General features: G+C 47.5%; 1 protein-coding gene across 1 annotated transcript in view; it reads right to left on the bottom strand.

Moving 5' to 3' along the window:
* LOC137438191 (bone morphogenetic protein receptor type-2) overlaps nt 1–24,168 on the bottom strand; it is a 121,588-nt gene that overhangs the window by 32,881 nt on the left and 64,539 nt on the right. The window contains exons 2-3 of the mRNA XM_068133223.2: nt 12,859–12,987; nt 581–727 (exon numbers count right to left, since the gene is read on the bottom strand). Coding sequence (XP_067989324.2) covers nt 581–727; nt 12,859–12,987 — 276 coding nt within the window. The remainder of the gene's footprint in view (nt 1–580; nt 728–12,858; nt 12,988–24,168) is intronic.

The following is a 24,168-nucleotide window of genomic DNA, read 5'->3' as shown; positions in this document are numbered from 1 at the left end:
GCCCCATCTTCCAATGGTAAAAAATCCTTCAAAAAATTCCTGCATCTGGAATAATATCCTGAGCCTCACCAAAAACTAATCAATTCTTCCTTATCCCAAGGGCAATCATCCCACCAACTTCCATCCAAATCCGTTCAGAACTTTTCCAGATATCTTGTTCACAAACACACGAACACACACACGCACGGACACGATCGAATGCATTACTCCCTGGCGTGAGTAAAAATTGTTCATTGAAGTACGTCAGGCCAGAGGACTCGTCTGCCAGCACTAGTTGTTGGTAGACGTTAAATATCCAGTGGTGTGTCTTTCATGAAGATTAGGCCGGTTGTTGCTGGCACCCTGGACAAATTCAAAATTCCAAGATGGCGGCACTGCATCAGCAGCACAGCCATGGTCCGAGCAATGACACAAAACGGCCACGACATGCTGCGCACGGATGCATGAACATCAGGGTAACAGCACATCAGTGATAACACTTCACGGATAACCTTTATCCATCTCTACGGTACAACCTTCCCTTCGCCGTTTTAACTTTGCACTTCAGGCCTTGTTTTAGCTAATGCCCATCGAGACTTACCAGTTGGTTGCGATGTCGTTGCGATGATGGGCGCTTCCACGATGTTGGTGTTGCACATATTTTCATGGCAGCAGCAAAACGAATTGGGACCGAGGATGCAGGTAGCATTCGTGCATATCTGTGCACCGGAGTTTTTCCAGCAGCCACCTTAAAGGACCGACATTGATATTCACAAATTACATATGCAAAAAATGGGAACATCTTTGAAACTTCTTTCCCCCATTCCCCTTTGCTAATAGGGCACTGATGTCTCATAATGTCTTTTCCATACCAGAGATATATGTACATTTTACATGTACAAGTTTTTTTTAAACTAGAATGGCACCTGGTAGAGAGCATACCTCCGCCAGGCTGAACACTTTACGTTTTTCATCCCACTGATTGGTCGGATCTGGATTTGGACCTGAACCAAAATCGAATCAGCTTGTTATTGTCACCTAAGCAAGTCATCCACCAAGTTTTGTCATAATCCATCCACAACTTTTTGAAACATCATGTTATACATGTTTTTGTGGATACCTGAAACACTCCCTACACCTACAAAGAAAAATGTATTAGCTTGTTATTACAACCCAAAGGTTGGTTGATTGTATCAAACAGCATGTCACCCTGGTGATTGGAGGAAATAACTTGGGAGTGAAAACACAACCGGTACGAGCTTGCAAGAACATTCAACGACTTCCGGCCATTGCTTCTTCTTGTGCTTCTTCTTCTTCTTCTTCTTCTTCGGCCATCGCACTTGGCTGCCAATCCCGATAGTGCAGACCAGTATGTTACATCTACGTATGTTCGAAGTATCCATTCCACAGACCTTATATTGTGTCGTCAAAAGGAATTTGTACATTCTCCCATTCTCTTTCAACATGGAAAGTGTCATGTATGCAGTGCAAATGTTCACCGTTGTATCCCTACACCGGGACCGGGTTGTATCCCTACGCCAGAGCTCGGATGGCGCTGCTGTGAATCGGGCCTTGATCGGCAGAGTGAATAAACGTGTACGACAATTGATCGCAGTTTGTCGAGATACTTTACATGGCGACGAGGATGGGATCATCTTGAAAATCTGGGGATCATCGAGCAAATCCAGTATGCCGAATGGGCGGCGCCCATCGTTCCAGTCATAAAATCGGACCAGTCCATCCGCATATGTGGAGATTATAAAATGACCGTGAACAGGTGTTCTTCATTGGATAAATATCCAATCCCGAGGATCGAAGACCTCTATGCTCGTCTCACGGGAGGCAAGACTTTTACGAAACTCGATCTCAAATCCGCCTATCTACAGCTCTGCTTGGACGAGAATTCGAAACAGTATCTTACCATCAACACGCATCGTGGGTTGTATAGGTACCACCGACTTAGTTTTGGAGTGAAATCTGCACCTGGAATTTATCAGCGTGTCATGGACAGTTTGTTTGCCGCCGAACGCAACGTCGTTTGTTACCAGGATGATATTCTGGTTACTGGTCGTACGGACGCGGAACATCTACAGAACCTGGAGAGAGTTCTGAAGAACATTTCGGACTCCGGCCTACGTTTGCGTCGAGACAAGTGCAAGTTTATGGTGCCATCAGTCACGTACCTGGGTCATACGATTGATGCCGAGGGTCTACACCCGACAGATGAGAAAGTCCGAGCTATCAAGGATGCTCCTTCTCCACGAGATGTGACCGAATTGAAGTCATACCTCGGTTTGCTTCAGTTCTATGGTCGTTACATCCCGAATGTGACCGACGTTTTGGGCCCCCTTTATCGGCTTTTGAGGAAAGGAGTCTCCTGGAGCTGGGGGTCTAGTGAACAATCAGCATTCCAGACCTCTAAGGATCTGCTCAAATCGTCCAATGTTCTCGTTCATTTTGATCCAGAGAAGGATCTTGTGCTGACATGCGATGCCTGTCGGTATGGAGTGGGGAGTGTATTATCGCACGTGATGCCTGATGGTACAGAAAGACCGGTTGCATTTGCATCCAGAACGTTGACCCCGGCAGAGAAAAACTATTCCCAACTTGACAAGGAAGGATTGGGAATCGTTTTCGGCGTCGGCAAATTTCGCCAGTACCTTCTTGGACATCATTTCACGATTCGCACTGATCACAAGCCGCTGATCAGTCTGTTTGGTCCAACTAAGGCGACATCTGACACACTACCGCCCAGGATCATCCGCTGGTCCCTGTTTCTCGCTGCTTATGACTACACCATATGTTATAAGCCCGGTTCGTCTATCACAAATGCAGATGCCATGAGTCGGTTACCCCTTCCAGAATCCGTTGATGATTCGCCTACACCAGGATCCATTATCGCACTGATGGATCATCTGGAAGATTGTGCTGTCGATTCTGGCCAGATCCGCACTCATACTCGACGAGACCCCGTTCTGTCCAGAACTGTCCAGGCTGTACAGCTTGGATGGCATTTGCTACCTGAGGGTGACCCAGATTTTGCGGCTTTTAAAGCACGTAAAAACGAACTCAGCGTGGAAAATGGTTGCCTACTCTGGGGATGTCGTGTCGTGATCCCGAAAAATCTGCGTTCCAGGGTCATGGATGAAATCCATGACTGTCACCCCGGGATTGTGAAGATTTAGTCACTCGCCAGAAACTATGTGTGGTGGCCGAATCTTGATGCTGATATCGAACATCATGTTCGACATTGTTACCCCTGCCAGAGCACCCGGAATACACCTGCGAAAGCGCCACTGCATCCCTGGGAATGGCCCAGCGAACCGTGGCATCGCCTACATCTCGATTATGCCGGGCCTATTAACGGCAGCATGATTCTAATAATTACGGACGCGCACACAAAATGGATTGATGCCTATGTGACGCGTGGTACTACGTCAGCCATTGTCATCGAAAGACTCAGACGCTGTTTCGCCACTCATGGTCTGCCCAGGATGATCGTGAGTGATAACGGTTCGTGTTTTTCCAGTACCGAGTTTGCCAAGTTCACACGTCGGAACGGCATCAAACATAAGTTTGTCAGCCCACATCACCAGGCTTCAAATGGCTTGGCCGAACGATCCGTGGGAATCATCAAATCCGGATTGCAGAAACTTCAGGAGGGAACCCTGGAAACAAAGCTGTCTCGTCTCCTGTTCAAATACCGCATCACGCCACAATCAACAACCGGTGCAGCTCCGTCTGAGTTATTGATGAAACGACACTTGAGATCGACACTTGACAATCTCAAACCAGACATATCATCAAATGTTTATCAAAGCCAGCTTAATCAAAAGTTGGTGCACGATAAGACGTCCAACAGTCGATGTATCAACATTGGAGATCCAGTGTTTGCCCGAAATTTTGGTGCAGGTGCGACGTGGCTACCGGGAAACATCATCGAGAAGCCAGGTCCACTGTCCTGCGTGATTCGCCTGCAGGACGGCCGCGAAATTCGTCGACATCAGGACCACATAACCTACCGTCACTGTGAGTCGATGGAGCCTGTAGCATCGTCACAGTCAGGACAACAGTTCGACCCGCCACTGCCGGAGATCGTCGTGGCCGCTCCAGCCGGCTCGGATGCCCCGAAAACCTCTGCAAACGCTACACCCTTCGTGGAGACCAAAGGAATCACCTCGGACTCTGTATCCACTGGTACACCGCGACCCAAAGGAATCACCTCGGACTCTGTATCCACTGGTACACCGCGACGCTCAATGCGTGAGAGAAAAGCACCCGACCGGTTGAATCTTTGAAGATGTTTTTTTTTCACGTTGACACATGTTCTATTTTCACGTATTTTCATTATTCTCATAACCGTTTGCACACATGTTTTCACATGTTTTGGAAATGTTGCTTTTGAAATGTCAATTCTGGAAATCTAGCACGTATTGCTCTTGGTAATTTTGGACTTAAAGGGGAGGATGTCATGTATGCAGTGCAAATGTTCACCGTTGTATCCCTACACCGGGACCGGGTTGTATCCCTACGCCAGAGCTCGGATGGCGCTGCTGTGAATCGGGCCTTGATCGGCAGAGTGAATAAACGTGTACGACAATTGATCGCAGTTTGTCGAGATACTTTACAGAAAGGTTAAAGGTGTTGCACCGACCACTGTCCATGGTATGTCTGCAAATGTGTAGTCCCAGGCTTTGGGGGGGAACCCCATCCCCTCCCCCGGGGGAACCCCATCCCCTCCCCCTCTCCAAGGTATTGGTGCTGGTGAGTCATTGCTCTCAATTCCACTCCAGCCAATCGGAACCAGAGATAGTGGTGATCGAATCAACCAATGGGTGTTCCGATTATCAATTACGTCATGATTGATGAACCAATCAGTGTCGCTCTTAATAGACGGGCTTAAATATGCATGATCTTTCATTTCCTTCTTTCTCTTGCTGTGATTTACCTTAAAGAGTGCAGCACGAAAATCTTCGGTTATTCTTATTATGTCGTGTGTATTCTTGTATTTTAAAAATGTATTATATAATAAGTTCATTAATAACACACACATACACACACATATATAAACACATATACAAACATATACACACATACACACATATATACAAACACATCCACACATACACAAACACATATACACACACATACACACACACATATACACACACATACACACATATACAAACACATATACACAAACACATATACACACACAAACACATATACACATATACACACACACACACATATACAAACATGGACACACATATACACACACACATATACAAACACATATACACACACACATATACACACATATACAAACACAAATACACACATATACAAACACATATACACACATATACAAACATATACACACATACACACACATATACAAACACACACATATACAAACATACACACATATACAAACACAATATATACACACACACATTCACACACATATACACACACATATACACACATACACAAACATATACACACACATATACACACACACAGACAAGCAACTCTCTTCTATATATATAAAAGAAAGTTTTTGTTTGTTTGTTTGTTTGTTTGTTTGTCTTCGCAAGCTAATCTCCTGAACGATGAAAGATAGGAGGAAACCTCTAAAACACAAAATGTCGGGACGGGCCCCGGGAAGGTTATAGGCTAGGTGGGGAGGCAGGTCGAGGCTCACCTCGGCCGGGCTGGGCCCATTTCACAATTAAAAGCTGAATTATAGTAGTCAATCTTCTACGGCCGCGAGTAAAAGCTGAATTATAGTAGTAAATTCATTCAAAAAGAACCAAAAATGTCGGGACGGGCCCCGGGAAGGTTATAGGCTAGGTGGCGAGGCCGGTCGAGGCCCACTTCGGCCAGGCTGGGCCCATTTCACAATTAAAAGCTGAGCTGAATTCTAGTAGTCAATCTTCTATGACCGCAAGTAAAAGCTGAATTATAGTAGTAAATTCATTCAAAAAGAACCCGGGCAACGCCGGGTGCTTTCGGCTGGTATACATAGTATAAATATGTACGAGCTCCTTCTTGAGCCTTTTTTGTTTACATCAGTGGTGCCACAGGGCTGACAAGATGGCCTAAAGGAACACACACTCACCTCTAAGCTGTCGAGCCTGGGTTCGAATCCCGACCCAGCTCTAAACTGTCATCTTGGTGTTTCACATTCATCAACGGTGATTCATCAACGTGTGTGCCGTCAGGTGGACATTAAACGGGTGCCCCGTCTGCCAATATTCATTGGTGAACATTAAAGATCCCACGGTGTCATTCATGAAGCATAGGCAAGCTATCGCTGGCACTATGGCCAGATTCCAAATTCCTGTCATAACCAGCAAAGGACGTTGCATCAACGGCACAGTCACACCCTCAGCCAATGACGCTACCCCACAGTCTTGTGCTGCATACGAATTAAGAAGAGGTGTTGCTCACAGATGCACACAAGAAGCAAGTAAATGAGGTAAAAACAAATAGGGGAGGAAGGGAGTGGAGGAACTGAGTTAGGTAGAGTTAATGATGAGATGAAAGTTGCAGGTAGGGATGGAGGATGTAGTTGTTGGTGCACATGAGGTGTTGGTGCACCACGTGCTTTATGCCCTTGAGGAAAATGTTATTAAAATATCTCCAGAAGGCAGTTTCACCAACGGGAGGCAAAAAAAGGAAGAAAAGTGAAGATGGACAGAAAACCTGGATATTTGCAATCGCACAGTTTTTAATTTTGAGAATTTTGCTTAGATTCAAAAAAAAGTCTAAAACAAGTACAGATACATTCAAAGTACACCAACCCCATGGCAAATAAATAAATAACATATCCTCCAGTGGGAGACATCGCCGGGGTGGGGGGCGGTGCCCAGCGATGCCGCCGTGCAGCACAAGGAGACAGCATTGGGAGGGGGAGAGGTGTACAATATTTGATTGAGTAATTGATTAATTGCATAATTAAAAGAAATAAATAATAATCGTAAAATGATTAATTTCTTAATCAATTGGCTAATACCATACCTAAACCACCAGTGTTTCATCCAAATCTGTAACGTTTAGAAAATTAAATAATTAATTAATTGGGAAAATAAATAAATAACCCATTAAAAGAATAATCAAAAGACAATTAATCGATTAATTGATTAATCAATAAATCAAAAATACACTCTACAGCCAAATCACTTGGTCATTGTCGTGTCCAAATATTAGCTCCCTAACTCAAAAAGGTGCCTGAGATATTGGCCAGATGAGAAAGGAAATAAATAAATACTTAATAAATCAGTAATGATTAAGTAATTAATCAATTAATTGATTAATCAAAAAACAAAAAAATACTATTTTTGCCAAAGCACTTGCTCACTATTGTGCCGAAATTTCAGCTTCATAGCTCAAAGGATGGCTGAGATATCACCCAAACAAACAAACAAGAAAACAAACAAGAAAACAAACAAACAGAGTGAAAACTGAGTACTCCCTTTCAGAGCACGTCATCACCGGCCCCCCTTTGGTGTCTGGTGATGACATCATGCAGCACCTGGAGATGGAATAGGAAAGGAGCGGTGTACAACAAACAAACAAGAAAACAAGAAAGTAAGCAAACAAACAAGAAAACAAGAAAACAATCAAACAGAGTGAAAACTGAGTACTCCCTTTCAGAGCACGTCATCACCGGCCCCCCTTTGGTGTCCGGTGACGACATCATGCAGCACCTGGAGATGGAATAGGAAAGGAGCGGTGTACAGCAAACAAGAAAACAAGAAAGTAAACAAACAAAGAAGAAAACAAGAAAGTAAACAAACAAAGAAGAAAACAATCAAACAGAGTGAAAACTGAGTACTCCCTTTCAGAGCACGTCATCACCGGCCCCCCTTTGGTGTCCGGTGACGACATCATGCAGCACCTGGAGATGGAATAGGAAAGGAGCGGTGTACAGCAAACAAGAAAACAAGAAAGTAAACAAACAAAGAAGAAAACAATCAAATAGAGTGAAAACTGAGTACTCACCTTTCAGCGTGATGTTGTCATTCAGCACCAGGAGATGGCATAGGAAAGGAGCGGTGTACAATAACGTAAACAAAAAGGTGATAACACGTGCAACCATTTGGTTCTGTGTTAATAATACTCAAATTAATATGGATTTCCTAAAATAAAGCAAAAGCAAGGCACATAGGCCTCAGGCTGATTCAGCCAATGACTTATGAGACATCCTGTATCTTACATCATCCCAGCTATTGCATTCTCCACAGGCAGTCTTGGTTTGGTCTATCTGCCTGTTGCTGTCAACGAGTGATATGAGCACTAGTGCAGGCCGCCTCGTGCCTCGAGCCCCACGAGGAAGCACTACATGTCTGTTCAGATAACGTAATCTCCAAACATCCGAAAACTCTCATTAGAGTGCCTCATGACAATGACACTTGACACGAGGTGAAATAAGAGGCATATCTACATGGTTTTCTTGTCGTTCCTTTTGTATGATTGTACAATTCCTCTTAACTCAATTATTTACAAATGATACGTAAATGCCGGGTGTGTCGAAGCTTTTTAAGCTGAATGAAATATCATTCCGATGCTTTGGACAGAAAACACTTCCTGCAAAATGGAACTTTTATTTTCAAAGCAGTTCATGCTGATATGTATATATATATATATATACAGTGCATTCAGAAAGTATTCAGACCCCTTCACTTTTTTCACATTTTGTTATGTTGCAGCCTTATGCTGAAATAGTTTAAATTCATTTTCTCCCTCATCAATCTCCACTCAATACCCCATAATGACAAAGAGAACACAGGATTTTAGAAAGTTTTCCAAATTTATTAAAAAGAAAAAACTGAAATATCACATTGACATAAGTATTCATACCCTTTGCTATGACACTTGAAATATAGCTCAGGTGCCTCCCATTTCTCTTGATCATCTTTGAGATGTTTCTACACATTGATTGGAGTCCACCTGTTGTAAATTCAAATGTTTGGACATGATTTGGAAAGGCACACACCTGTCTATATAAGGTCTCGCAGCTGACAATGCATATCAGAGCAAAAACCAAACCATGAGGTCGAAGGAACTGCCTGCAGAGCTCAGAGACAGGATTGTGTCGAGGCACAGATCTGGGGAAGCCAACAAAAAAGATTCTGCTGCATTGAAGGTTCCCAAGAGCACAGTGGCCTCCATAATTCTTAAATGGAAGAAGTTTGGAACAACCAGGACTATTCCTAGAGGTGGCCGCCTGGCCAAACTGAGCAATCGGGGGAGAAGGGCCTTGGTAAGAGAGGTGACCAAGAACCCGATGGTCACTCTGGCTGAGCTCCAGAGATCCTGTGTGGAGATGGGAGAAACTTCCAGAAGGACAACCATCACTGCAACACTCCATCAATCTGGGCTTTATGGCAGAGTGGCCAGACGGAAGCCTCTCCTCAGTGAAAGACACATGAAAGCCCGCTCGGAGTTTGCAAAAAAGCACCTAAAGTCCTTTGCAGATACGTTCAAGATATTGAGCCGAAGTCGGAGTGTTACATTGTTACATCTACATATGTTAGAAGCAACCTTTACCTTTACAAAGGTTACCTTTACCTTTACAAAATCATTTTAAAAAAGCACCCAAAGTAAACTACACAAAGCATTCAGGAATAGTTACACAAAAAGAATGGGGGTTCATTCATTTGATAATCCTAGCCATCTGGGGTAATTGATGATGTGAGAGCTCATTGGTTATTCCCTCCAATTACCAAAAGTGATTGGGTCTTGATATATGTGTATATATATTGTTACGGATTCGTCACTTCCGTTGTGGTGGTTTGCATCCACTGTAAATATTTCTGATTCCATGTATTATTATTGTTGTCATTTAAAGGGAACAGATATTTCTATTTTCAAAAGTTAACAGTTATTGTTAAAAGAAACAGGAAACCGGATCTGGAACCGGACGACGAAGAGGAAGAAGAGAGAAAGAGGGCGGAGCGAGTGAAGTCGGACAAGAAGCAAGTCGCTTCAAGGTCCGGGGCGAACGTTGTCGAACGAAAGTCGCTCGTGAACTTTCGGGGTTCCTGGGAAAGGAATTCCTGTGACAGAGTTGTTCTCGCGGTGACTGATCAACCTGCGTGTCAGGTTTGGGGTTGGATTCCGAGGAATCATCGTCGTGTCGTTTCGACCCGAGTACGGGCCGTCGGCCATTTTGACTCATGCGCTTCGCGCGTTGAGCAAGGTTTCGTTGCTTCGTCAGCCGTTTCCACCGCTTTCAGACGTATCTGATGTGTGTGTGTGTGCACCGTGGCTTTTGAGGATTAATTTGCGGCTCACCGACTGTGAGCCGTGAAAGTGCATACCTGGAGGGCGCCTTTGGATTTCCCAGTCACCTTGAGTGCGCATTTTGACGCAGCTTTGGGGCACGTGACTCTTTGCGCTGCTTTAGCCGCGTACGCCTTTGTGCAGTTTTGGCGGCGTGACGAGGCCTGTCAGCTGAATGGGATTGTGGTTTCGATTCGACATCGCTCTGACGATCGCTGGAGGGGATCAACTTTGAGCTTGAAGATGGGAATATAGAGACATTGGGGATTGTTCTTTTTTCACTCACTTGGAGCACAGTGAGTTACCTTATACTAGCTGATGGTACCATCATAAGATGTATTGATTGTACTTTTGATTGCTATTATTGTTGTACTGTTATTCTTGTGTGATTTTTTAATACAATATTTGTTTGTGAGTAACAATTGGGGTGGCTTCTCCATTGATTTTTGACACCCAGAATAACACATTTTTCTGCCGTGACTCCTCTCGGGGCTCGGAGGTACCCCGTGACCAGGGGTCGGGGAGGAGCACGTAACAATATATGTATATATATATACATATATGTGTGTGTGTGTGTGTGTATACCTATAAAAGGCAAAAATCTCTTTCTCTCTTTGAATGTGTTTTATGCACGGCCACATATTTTAAGTTCCAAACTCCAAACTCGGGTACAAATACAAATCTGTGTGGGGGGTAACATAGGCTATGTAGCTGCAGCCTCACGTGGGGATGTTGGGGGTCAGGGGGTGTAAATTCTCGACGTTCATGTATACGGTGTAGCGCCACCAGGTAGTGGTGGCAGAGGGTATTACAATTCCCTTTTTTTTTTTTTTACCTTGGCAACGCTGAGGTTGAAATACTACTTGCAAAGCCAGACAGTTCAGAGCCAAGCATGCTATACATCAGGCTATCCTGCAGTCCTCTAAACTCACAACACCGACTATTCCATGGATGTCTTCAGTGTTACAACTGCTTGGGAAATTTATCAAGATTTTGGAAAATCAAGACCCATTTACCAAGTCGAGGAGATTTCCTGATAATTTGATGCAAATTATTGAGTTAAGAAGAGACGAGTAATGATCATCTACATAAGCTTGGAAAATATCGGAATGAGTCGGGATTCGAACCCAGGCTAGACAGCATAGAGGCGAGCGTGAGTACCTCGAGGTCATCCTATCAGCCCTTACTCATACTAATGGAGGCCAATGTCCATCAATATGGATATTTTAAAGAAAAGGCGTTGTCAGGGAAAATTGTTAGCAAGAGGTTATTTCACCATTTTCTTACTAACATTTTAGTCCAAACTTATCAGAAAGACTGCAGAGCAAAGTGCAATATGGAGTATCTGGTGCAGTACATCAACTTTTCCTGGCAGTGTCCCACGGTACACCAATCCAGGCAGATGTAAAACCGAGGAACGCACACATCGAAGGGTCCACTCCCCTGCCTTTTTGGGGTGAAACAGTTGAGGTTCAATGGCAAGACAGTGAGAATGGTCCACTGACCGTCTGGGGCCCATTGTTTGAGCCTGGTGGCAATGGCCGAACAAAAGGGGATTTGTCAAGTCAATCAATATGCTGTACATTGTAATTCGTGTCCAGTCTGGATAGGAATGGAAAAGGCATTCAATTCCCTCAAACAAAACTTTTCTTTTTTTCTGAAAATTTTTTTAAAACTTCACTCCACTTAAATAATTTTTATTGGATGCAATATCACTTCAATATCATTGATGACTAGAAGAGCCTATCCGTCGCTTCGCTGACAGACCAATTAGTCGCCACCTCTCTTGCTGCCAGAAGGGGGAGAGAAGGGGGGGGGGGGGGGGAAGGGTGGGGAAGGGAGGAGGAGGAAGAGAGATATACTGTTGATAAATCTTTTTGGGGGGGGGGGGAGGGGGGACTTTGACAGGCCTCTCCATTTTGGGGGGGGGGGGGGCCTGGAGGACAAGGAGGACAAGGAGGACAAATTTACCTGTGCGAAGGGTGCTTCAACCTCAGCATTGCCCTGGTAAAGAAGGAAATTGTAATATCCTGTGCCACCACCCCCAGGTGCCACAACACGGTACACATTTACATAGAGAATTTATTCCCCTGGCCCCCCACACCCTCCGTGTGAGGCCACAACCACATAGCCTATGTCACCCCCCACACAAAGTTGTATTTGTACCCCGAGTTTAGAGTTTGTAGCTTAAAAGATGTGGCCGTGCATGAGGAACAAAAGCAGACAGACTGCCACGGAGAGACAATAGCGTATATCTATCTATATATATATATGTTTTGTGAGCTTCTGTTTGGAAAACGGTATCTTGAATGGCCCCGGCTTGACCTTCACGGAGAAATGGCTAATTCTTTCATCTGAATAAAGAGTAAAGTAACATCGGCCTCTCCGGTAATCTTTCCTAAAACCCACTGGACCAACCAAACCGGAAATGCACCTTTGTATCGCTCTCCTACATTAACATGCTCATCCTGGTCCCATTATCACCTGCAGTGCCCCATAGAGTGTGATGATTTCAAAGCACAGCACCAATCGCTTGATTATGGGTTTCAGGGTTGAATTGTGAGATTGCGATGGCACCGCCATTACCGCTTGTGGTGATTCCTGATTGGACGTGCGCAAAACAGCTGTCTGTTTCTTCACACTTGATCCCGCCCTTGTAGGTTTTCTTGGACTTTGGGAACTCTGCACACCAGCGGCTTTCTGCTCGACTCTGACCTGTCAAAAACACAAGTTTATCATTCACCATGAGGTACACCATCAACTTCAACAGCAAAACAAAAGCAGTCACACCTGGTAGGGGGTGAGATTACATCACAAGCTGATTTCGCCATTTAATTGTTCATCTCACCTTGTCTGCCAATCCGAACATCCTCGTTTTGTTTTGGCCTTGTTTATATAGCTAAGGGGCTGGCAGGATCGCCTAGAGGTAGGCACACTAAACTTTAAGCTGTCTAGCCTGGGTTCAAATCCCGAACCAGCTATAAACTATCACGCAGATGCTTCACATGCAGGATGACGATTCATCTGTGTGTGTGTGTGTGTGTGTGTGTGTGTGTGTGTGTGTGTGTGTGTGTGTGTGTGTGTGTGCGCGCCGTCCCTCGGATGAATGTTAAACTGGGCGTACCATCTGCTGGCACTAGTTGATGGATGTTAAAGATCCCACTATGTCCTTCGTGAAGAGTAGCTAAATGCATGTCCGACAAATGGTTGAGGACGTGTTCAACATCGGCTTTTTACAACTAAAATGGCCGCCAGTCGGCCAGATTTTATCGCACCCTAACCCTAACCCGAACAACCTTAACCCTAACAATCTTAACCCTAACAACTAATAACCCTAACCCTAAACCTAACAACGAACCCTAACCCTAACAACTAACCATAACAACCCTAACCCTAACCCTAACAACCCTAACAACCTTAACCCTAACAACTAATAACCCGAACCCTAACAACTAATAACCCTAACCGGAACCCTAACAACTAACCCTAACCCTAACAACTAATAACCCTAACCCTAACAACTAATAACCCTAACCCTAACCCTAACAACTAACCCTAACAACTAATAACCCTAACCCTAACAACCTTAACCCTAACAACTAATAACCCTAACCGGAACCCTAACAACTAACCCTAACAACCCTAACCCTAACAACCCTAACCCTAACAACTAATAACCCTAACCCTAACCCTAAACCTAACCCTAAGCGAGACAAAAATGATGTACCTATGTATACCGTCATGTACTGTCTTTGTGCAAAGCATGAACAAAATTGCTCCATACATCTCCCATATATGGTTGCGGACGCACGGATGGACGGATGGATGGACGAGACCCAATCCATAAGCCCCCGTTTCGGACTAAGTCCAACGGAGGCTAATAACATGGTATGTGCTGCTTTCTTGCTTGACGTTCAGCATTTAAAGGATAGAGCACGGACAAACATCGCTGGCAAACCAATGGCAAACCACCAAGTATAACCTTCACTAAGAAACTGCTTCGGCAGCACCAACGCTCTGTAAATAGCACAGTGACGTCAAATAAAATGCGTACATAATCAATTCCCGTGTAATTAAACTTGGAATCCCTTGCAGTGGAATCCATATTATCAGTCAAATATTTTATAAGACATCTTGCCAAAACAAAAGAATTTCACTTTCAATCCCATGAAACATGGATATGGATTTATAAACATTGTAAAAAAGCCCTAATTACTTACAAGTGTCATATGAAACCTTCAGTAATTACATCCATGATTACATCCATGAATCGCAGGCAATGAGTAATTGAGTAATCGATTCAAAAATGTTACTCACAACATTTCCCTCGATTCTATCCCGCATCGAAGAGGCGTTAGCGACTCCCAATGCTTTTCTGGCTTCCCAATTCGGCCAAAAAATATTACGCAGATAACTATCCAGACTTGCAACCCCTGGCCAAACCTTTAACAAAATGCTTTCATTGCCGAAAGAAAAACAAATAAATGTTGTAACGCTTTGTTCCATTGCTGAACTAAAATGCTGCAGACTTTACTTTTGTGACCATTTCTGATGCTGCTCGGCCATTGCAAGTGTATTATTAAGGAGAGGGGCGGCAGACAGGAAGGCAGTTGAGGTAAGGGCGGCCTTCCTGGCGTCATTCAGGCTGAGAGTGAGTTCAGAGAAGGCAAGCCTTATTGGGAAAAGGAGTGGAAACTCACAAAACTTTTCCAAATGTTGATGAAATTGAAAGCAATGATAGAGAATTTAACTTTTTTTGTCCCAAAAGTGGCCGACACCTTTCCTCTTTCTTACACCGATTATGGATCTCCATCCAATGTGACTCGTTAACAGACTTGCATGTGTTGGATTTGTCAGGTTCCATTGTCAAATGTTTATGTACATGAAGTGACAGATATAAATGTTCCTGCACACAATGCAATGGGCTGGCAGGAGAGCGTAGATGTAGATGTAGAGCACTCACCTCCAAGTTATCTAACCTGGGTTCAAATCCTGACACAGCGAGTATAAACTGCCCACCTGGTGCATCACAGGCAGGGTGATCCATCAATGTGTGCGCTGTCCAAGAACACGTGGACACTGCTCGGACTAACGGGAAAGAAGTTGGTATTTCAAAAAAGTGGATCTGGGGTGAATTAACGGGGGTAGAAAAGATCAAGGTTTTGGATGGGGGAAGATAAGAGATGGTGGTGAACAGCTGTTTTAAAGACCTGGAGGGAGGAGTGGGATTGAAGGGAGTGAGGGAGTTTGTTCCAGAGGCGGGAAAAAGGAGGAATGAAGGAGTGAAGGTGAGCAGAGAGTCTTGATTTTGGCAATTTCACCATAAGAGGGTTGCTGGCAGATCTTGTAGGAATATTTGGGGGACACATAGAGCTGGTGGAGCAAGAAAGGAGTCGGTAGAAGACAGAAAGACCACCAACCTGCCTGCGGTGAGTGAGTGAAAGGCCCTCGGAGGTAGCGTCATCGCGGGAGATTCCAATGATTCTGAACGCTTTGGTTTCAACAGCGTGAAGACGAGCTAGGTGTGAGGCAGGAGCACCAGCCCAGAGGGGAGAACAGTATTCCATTGAGCTGCGGATGAAAGCCTTGTATGTGGTGAGGAGCTCAGGTGTGCCGAGGAAGGACTTCGCACGACGGAGGATGCCCAGGCGGCGACTGGCTTTGGAGGCCAGCTTGGAAATGTGGTTTTCCCAGGAAGGGCTAAAAACAATATATAAGAAGATGTCTCAAAATTTTATGGATGGATTCGGACGCAACTTGATGGACATTGGACAGGTTGGGTGCATGACAAGGCCGAATTTTGGATGGGATTTTTTGATTTGGTCAGGAGCTGGAGATGCCGAAGGCTTAATATCAAAATGATGGACGTCTTGTCCTAATGAAACGAGCAGGATGTATACCTTGGTAGACTGTGTTCTTTGTGTCATTCTAAAGACTGCAAGTTCATAAGACAAAAATAAAAGTTTTTGGAAGTTCAAATCCCAGTTAATTAATTTTTCTAAACGAGTTACTTTATGAATAACTAAGCAGGGGCACCCTTGTGCTGTTATAATCCTGTTGGCATTTTAAAGAAATACAATTTTGTTTTGTTTTTCTATTTTCTTTTTGGGAGCCTAAAACACTTCCCTGCACCCACTAAGGAATGGGGTCGTATCGGGATCATTTGATATAACCTTTCACATAGCTACAAAGGTTTGCGATTTGAAAAAAACAACAAAAAGCAATTTTTTTGATGAAGATGACAATGCTTTGGCCATCCCTGATAAAAATGGCGATGCACACAGACACACACGCAGAGACACACAAACATATACACACACACACACATACACACATATATACATACAAACACACACACACACACACACACACACACACATACATATTGTTACAGATACGACTTTGATGGTATGGTGGGCCGAGCGGGATGGCCGCCGTATCCGTACAAGTTACCCCGATTGCACCCGGGGTTGACTAATCGCGCTATGCTGGCTCAATAAGAAAAAGAAGACACCCGGCTGGATTACAATCACACAATACGACACCAGGGATACGGTTCTCAAAGGTTGTTATTACAATTGCGGAAGGTTTAGATTACAGGGACAAGAGGGAAACATAGGAAGGTGGGCACTTAAACACACTTATATTATCCCCGGACAGACGACAGGTAAACGCGGGACAAGGCTCACTCACACGGGGTTTGATGGCCAGGAAAGCGGGTAGCGATCGCTCCAGGCGCACCTGTGCTCAGGGCAGGATCACGTACGGTGGTGTCCAGAGATGCGTGAAGGTATCACAGCGCTTGTGGGTCGCGACTTTGGTGGAGATGCCGGGGAGGTCGCTCAGCGCTCGGGAGGGTGGCGTCTTGTCCTTCCAAGCTCGGGGCGCATCTGACGTCACGTCCGGCGCGGGGCCGCGTATATCCGGCGGGGAGTCACGCCCTCGCTCGTTAGCTCCGCCCCATATGGCATCGGCCCATGGCTTCTCATTGGGTGCGGGGGTTACCGGCTCCGCCCTTGACGAGGGGCCGACAGGGAGCCCCCTTCTGGGTAACCCCGTCGAGCACATGTTCAATGGCGGCCAACCGAGCCGGAGTGAGGACGCAAAGCCGCTGTTGTTGTGGTTGTTGTTGGAGCTTGAGATGATGGGAAGAGATGCGGGGAGGTATGGGAAGGTCCTAAACTCCTACTGGTGCCATATCATCACATTCTGGTGCAACGAAGAGTCATAATTAATGGAAACAAGTCCTTAACTGACATAGATTAAGAATAACTAGCAAGATGTCCTATAATTGTCTACGTGTGGTGCGGGGGACCTGGGCACGACATTTAATGGGGGAATGAAGGGGAAGATCGGCTCTAATGGGTGTTGTTTACAGACAATGGGACTAGGGAATGGGGTAAGGGGAGAGTTGGGGAGTATCGGAGAAGATAGGGGAATATTTACAAGCGGATATGGAGGCCAAATTCCATATTCGCAACATTGCACCCTTCTCTACCCTCGGGGCGTCCCGACCCGATAAATTTTTACCTACTTTAGTGTGGCACGCAATGTAGTTCCCTCTACTATTAACTCTACCCTGAGTGCGACAGTTTTACAGATATTCACAAATGAGTAAATATGTCCCCCTGCGACGTTGCACCCTTCTCCTCACAGAAACACACCCACAGGATAACCGAATCCGGAAAGAATTCTCAAACTAAACATACAGCCGGTAGGGAGCATTATTTACAAGACTACGCTGCTATTTACACTACGATCCAGGACCTGTTTTTGGAGGAACACATGCAGATGTTATGCATAGAGAGAGCGCGCTTGCCAACATCGATACACCAACCCACGAGTGCTCTGTGGCCGACGGCCTTTAATAACGTGCAGAGCACCCTTTCCCGAGCATCAACAGCACCACCCCACCACCAATCGGTGCAGTCACCATTGTTCATTGGAATAAAAATAACTTCAACAACCCCTAACCCTGCAGGTGTCTCTTGCTCTTCTTGTGGTGCACTTGGTGGTAATTATTAGTGGTTCACCTGTATGGCATAGGTGCCCCGTTGATCCATAGGTCCATCCCCGGGTGGTGCTTGGCCGCAAACGAACTGCGGTCCATTGTGGGTGGCCACAAACATTGCGGTCCATATGGTGTACCGATCCAGGCAGCGAACAGCGAAAGTGCAGGCCCACAACTGCGCAGCCAGCACCTCTTTCTCCTCTCTCTCTACCCCAAAGCCAGATCCTCGGAGGTGGGAGACAAAAGAAGCAGACAAGTGAGTAAGGTGGTAAGGGCGCAAAAGTGCACGCAATATAAGGTAATGCACACTGGGGGCACATGGGAACCAGGTGAGACAGGTACGTTCCTATCGTACGCCCCCCCCCCCACCAGGTAACCTACATGGCCCCTCCCTTACCCCTTACTGTATCCACACAACACAACACTACCCATAAACATCTACTTTACAAATCAACAAACATCCCTACTGTCTTCCCCGTTCCTCCCATATACCAAATTCGTCTTCTCTCCCTCCTAACCAATCAAATTTGCCATTTTCAACTCTCATCAAAATTTGCCATCTCCAACTCAACATCAAAATTTGCCATCACCAATTCATCATCAGTCCCTCCTAGGGAGGGAGAGATGGAATCACCCCAATGTCTCATCCACGTCGTGATGCGTCTCACAAATCCTCACAGCAATCTCATTTCCTGCAACACAACAAAGAAAACACAGGTGTGGAGTCATCATCATCACCACAGGTAAGGGGCTGCGTATGGTGCGACAGGTTCATCAATCCTAACTATCTCCTAAATGACTTTAACAACTTTACACTACCCGGGGTCTTTCTCCGGCCAAACCATTGGCCCTCTTACGCTATGGGTTCTAAAAACCAATTCCCATTGGCCAAACTGTGGTGCTCTTCAATTTGGGGTCTCACTCCCCCGATTCATCTCCCGGTGCCCTCGTACAATTTCTGGGCTGCGACGTGTACCTCTCCCAGTGGGTCTACCCACCTGCACACCTCCACCACTGCAGTTGCCTCCGAGCTTACCTGCTCCTTACCCTAACCTAACTACCAGGGGAAGGCCCTCTGGCTCTCTCCCCACTCCGTGCCCTCTCTGGCACTGGGCTGCCCGATCCACACCCGGGATCCTCAGGCACCCACTCGCAACTACCGGCTCCCAGAGCCCACCTGCGGCCTCACCTGGCCGACATCCTCACAGTGGTGGAGTGCCCAACCAACTACACACACTAACAGGCTACACGCCCAGCCATTTCCACAACACTAATGCACCCATTCACAACACCATTCTGCAACCGCACCACAAATGCCAATATCCAACCACAATTTACCTGCACCCTCTACCTAACACTTACACTACCCGCCCCGGGTGCTCGTGAAAGGGGTCCACTCTTCCCCCATCCACACCTTCGCACCATGCACACCACTCCGTACCACTCACTCCAACTCTCTCCACACACCTGTACCTGCACACCTGTGCTCTCACACCTGGTGCCACCTGCACCCTTCTCTCCCCAAGCGCATTCGCGCTGATCCACACACTCACTACTCATACACTGCTCCACACACCTGTCCAGTTGCACACCTGTGCAATCACACCTGTTCAATTCTCACACACACGCGGCATCATCTCATCTAACTACTCCCTTCTGAAACTTGCGCTTCCCAGTCGTCCCTTTAAACTATTGCGCTCCCTCGTCATTATCATCCATACTAATCTACCTGCGTCCCCACTACAGGTATCAGTCACTAACTAAACTTAACGTTACCTACTGTCATCTTCGCTAGATCCCTATCAATATCCTAACCCACCCGGGCTAGTTTTCACTGCCATACACCCCATAAGCTATTGCTCCTTTGCCCCCCACATGGGAAGGGTGGCAGGGATGCCACCCTCTCCCACCGGGCCTATCGCTCCTCAATCCCCCAGTCCTCTGGCACTAATAAGCCCCCCCTTATTCAGAGGTACTGGGTCCCGCCTCGGCATCTAAAGCCGAGGCAATCCACGGGGGCGCCTGCTCGCCGGTGTAAGGTCTTATCCGGTCGGCGTGGACGATCCGAGGGAGGGCTCGTGGCCCCATTTTGATCTTAAAGACCACGTCACAGATTTGCGACAGGACGACTCCTGGGCCTTGCCAGGGGGAGGTGAGTTTTGGGCACCTTCCCTTCCGCCTCCGGGGATTAAAGAACCAAATCTTCATCCCCGGAGCGTATTGACTCCCCTGGCTCCGGTCGTCGTACCTGCGCTTCATCTTTTCCCCCGCCAGATGGAGTTGGCGGCGGGCGAAGGCATGGACTAGCTCCATGCCTTCCTCTAGGTGACGTGCGTACCCCTCCCTCGGCGGGTTAACCACTGTGTCTGGCACGGGACCGCATAGCAAGTCGGCGGGAGCCCGTAACTCCCGCCCATACATAAGCAACGCTGGACTGCATGCGGTGGCCCCGTGCTGGCTGGTTCGGTAGGCCATGAGCAAATAAGGGAGATGTTCGTCCCAGTCATCCTGACGGGTGGTGGTGAACAGTGCCAGTTGTTGGATTAAAGTTCGGTTGAATCTTTCCACCATCCCGTCAGATTGAGGTCTTAAAGGCGTTGTCCTGGTTTTTCGAATTGACAGGAGACTGCACACATCTTTTAGTAATTTGCTCTCAAAATTTCGTCCCTGGTCGGTGTGCAACTCCTGTGGAATCCCATGCCGGCACACAAATCCTTCCACGAAGGCCTGCGCTACCACCCCTGCTTCTTGGTTGGGGAGGGCGTAGGCCTCCGGCCACTTGGTGAAATAGTCCATCACAACGAGGATATACTTATTACCTTGGCGGGTGCGGGGCAGCGGTCCTAGAATATCCATAGCCACCCGCTCAAGGGGGGCCCCCACCTGATGTAATTGAAGGGGGGCCCTCATCCTCCGTGCTGGTCCCTTTTTTGCAGAACAGGCGTCGCATCTCCGACACCAGTCCTGTATGTCGCGCCCCATATTCACCCAATAGAACCTCCGGCGGACCCGAGATATTGTCTTTGTCCTGCCCAAATGGCCGCCGGAGCGGGTACCATGCACCTGTTGCAATATGACGTTCTTGAATTTGTCAGGGACTATCACCAGCCAGGAAGTTCGATCAGAGGGAACCTCCACCCACTTGCGATACAAGATGTTGCCTTTCAATTCCAGGGTCTGCCACTGAGCCCAATATGCCTTTGTTTGTGCCCCGAGGGGGGTGACCTCTTCCCCCTTTGGTCTTTGCCCCAATTTGACCCATTGGACCACCGGCCCCAGAACAGGATCCTCCTGCTGGGCCGTGCTCCAAGCCAACTCTCCAAATTCCTCGTCCGCGGTTAGTGGCAAAATTGGCCCTCTCACCCGGGTTGCCCGGACGACGAGAATCGGGGCGGAATCGCCCAATTGCTCCCTCTCCTCGTGTCTCGCACAAAATTTACAGTTTTCCCCCAGACAAGGACGCCGAGAGAGTGCGTCCGCATTACCATGGGCCTTCCCGGCCCTATGGGCCACATCAAAATCGTACTGCTGCAACTTTTCCAACCACCTTGCAATTTGGCCCTCCGGTTCCTTGAACCGAAGGAGCCATTGCAAGGAGGAATGGTCAGTTCTAACCAAAAATTTCCGCCCGTACAAGTACGGGTGGAAATGGTTCATGGCAGCCAGCATAGCCAATAACTCTTTGCGAGTGACGCAATAATTTCTCTCGGGCCTACTTAAGGCCCGACTATAATAACCAATCACTCTCTCCACGCCCTCCTGTGTCTGAGACAAAACTGCGCCCAATCCTTCCTGGCTCGCATCCGTGTCCAGGGTAAATGTCCCGTCACTAGTGGGGTAAGCTAGAAGGGGTGCGGATGTTAGACACCCCTTCAATTTTTGGAAGGCCTCGTGGCACTCCCGTGTCCAATTAAATCGCGTCCCCTTCTCCGTAAGCCGGTGGAGGGGACGGGCCAACTCCGCAAATTTCGCCACAAAGCGCCGGTAGTAGGAGCAGAGTCCCAAAAATCCCCGCACCTCTTTGATGGTACGTGGTGCGGGCCACTCCTCTACCGCTTTAATTTTGTCTGGGTCTGTTTTTACCCCCTCGCGGCCAATCACGTGACCTAGATAGGCCACCTCTCTTGCAAACAAAGTGCACTTACTCGGGTTCAGCTTCAACCCTGCCTGTCTGAGGCACCCGAACACCTGGTCCAAATTAGCTAGTGCCTGGGGGAACGTTTGGGCATGTACCAGGACGTCATCCAGGTACACCAGGCATGATTGCCATGGCATGCCGCCTAGTACATGCTCCATCAATCTCTCAAAGGTGGCGGGGGCGTTACACAAACCAAACGGCATCACAGTAAACTGATACAGTCCCTTACCTGTGGAAAATGCCGTTTTCTCCTTCCCTGCCCTATCCATCTCCACCTGCCAATACCCACTCTTGAGGTCCAAAGTTGTGAACCAATTTGAGCCCGCAACGGCATCGAGGGTGTCATCAATCCTTGGCAGGGGATATGAGTCCTTGAGTGTCACGTTGTTTAGCTGGCGATAGTCCACGCAGAACCGCGTGGTCCCATCCTTCTTTTTGACCAGCACAACAGGTGACATCCAAGGACTTCCCGAGGGCTCGATCACACCTGCGTCGAGCATTTTTGCAACCTGCTCGTCAGCTTCCGCCCTCTTGCTCCAAGGGAGCCGTCGGGCGGCCTGACGAATAGGCCGGGCCTCACCGGTGTGGATCTGATGTTTCACCAGGCCCGTACGTCCAATATCCTCGGTGGACAGGGAGAAGAGGTCCAAATGGGACCCAACCAGTTTGTGTAAGGCCTCCCTCTGGGTACCTCCCAACTCTACGCTACTACGATTTACCATCTCGCAAATGGGATCGGGCCAATTCCTACTTGTTATTGAAGGCTCCCCCCGGGGTCGGCTCGGCTGGACGTTCTCGCCCCTCACTGTCGCGACTTCCTCAACTGGGGTGCAGCCAGCTACCCTCGTGCCCCTTACTATAGTGCGTGGTTCTGTACTCACATTTACTACTCGGACGGCCACTACCGGTCCGTCCGTTTTTACAAGGGTGCGGCCCACGATTAAACCCGGTATGGACTGCGCTGCCACCGGTTCGACCAGGCCGCAGGACTCCTGCCATGTTGGGCGAGCTGCCCACCGGGCCGGCACTATCGCCTCGGCCCTTGGGGGGATGGTCACGGCCTCGGAAGCCTCCAGCTCCGCTCTCTCGGCCGTGCTCACTCCCCCTAACGGCAGCTCTTCTACTCCCACCTGCAGGATCCCCCGGCACAAGTCGATTTTACAACCGCTGGCAGTCAACAGGTCCAACCCTATTAAACATGGGTCGCACACCTCCGCCACCCAAACATCTATCTCCCTCCTTACCGACCCTAACTTGAGGGTCACAGAACCACGCCCTATGATCGGGGCCGTTACCCCGGTAGCAAGCTGCAAACTATAATTTTGCAGGCGCTGGATCTTATCCCAGCCACCTGCGCTCGAATCAAGGACCACAGGGCTGATGATCGTGGCGCTAGCTCCTGTGTCCACTACGGCGTCTACCCCCACGCCGGCAATTTTGCATCTAATTGTCAGGCTACCGGTTCCAATTTGGCCACAATAAATGACCTGTCGCGTCAATGAGGGCTCTCCTCCATCCTCTGCTGCCGAACACCGCCCTACGTGCCCGACACCTTCTAGTTTCCCGGGGTCTGGCGGGGGGGTGTCTGGGGTCGGCTAACCCGCTCCCCCCTGGGCGGAGTTGAGGACCTCAACTGCCGGGGATCATCCCGGCGCGCGTTTCGACAGTGCCGCGCCAGGTGACCCAGGCGGTTGCAGGTATAGCACCTCACCTGGTAAGGTGCTTGCCTCCGGAATTCCAAATTCCC

The sequence above is a fragment of the Myxine glutinosa genome, chromosome 12, assembly GCF_964187855.1.
Source record: "Myxine glutinosa chromosome 12, kmMyxGlut1.1, whole genome shotgun sequence".
NCBI lineage: Eukaryota > Metazoa > Chordata > Myxini > Myxiniformes > Myxinidae > Myxine > Myxine glutinosa.
The sequence above is the reverse complement of the archived record's forward strand: the minus strand, read 5'-3'. Positions and strand labels throughout refer to the sequence as shown.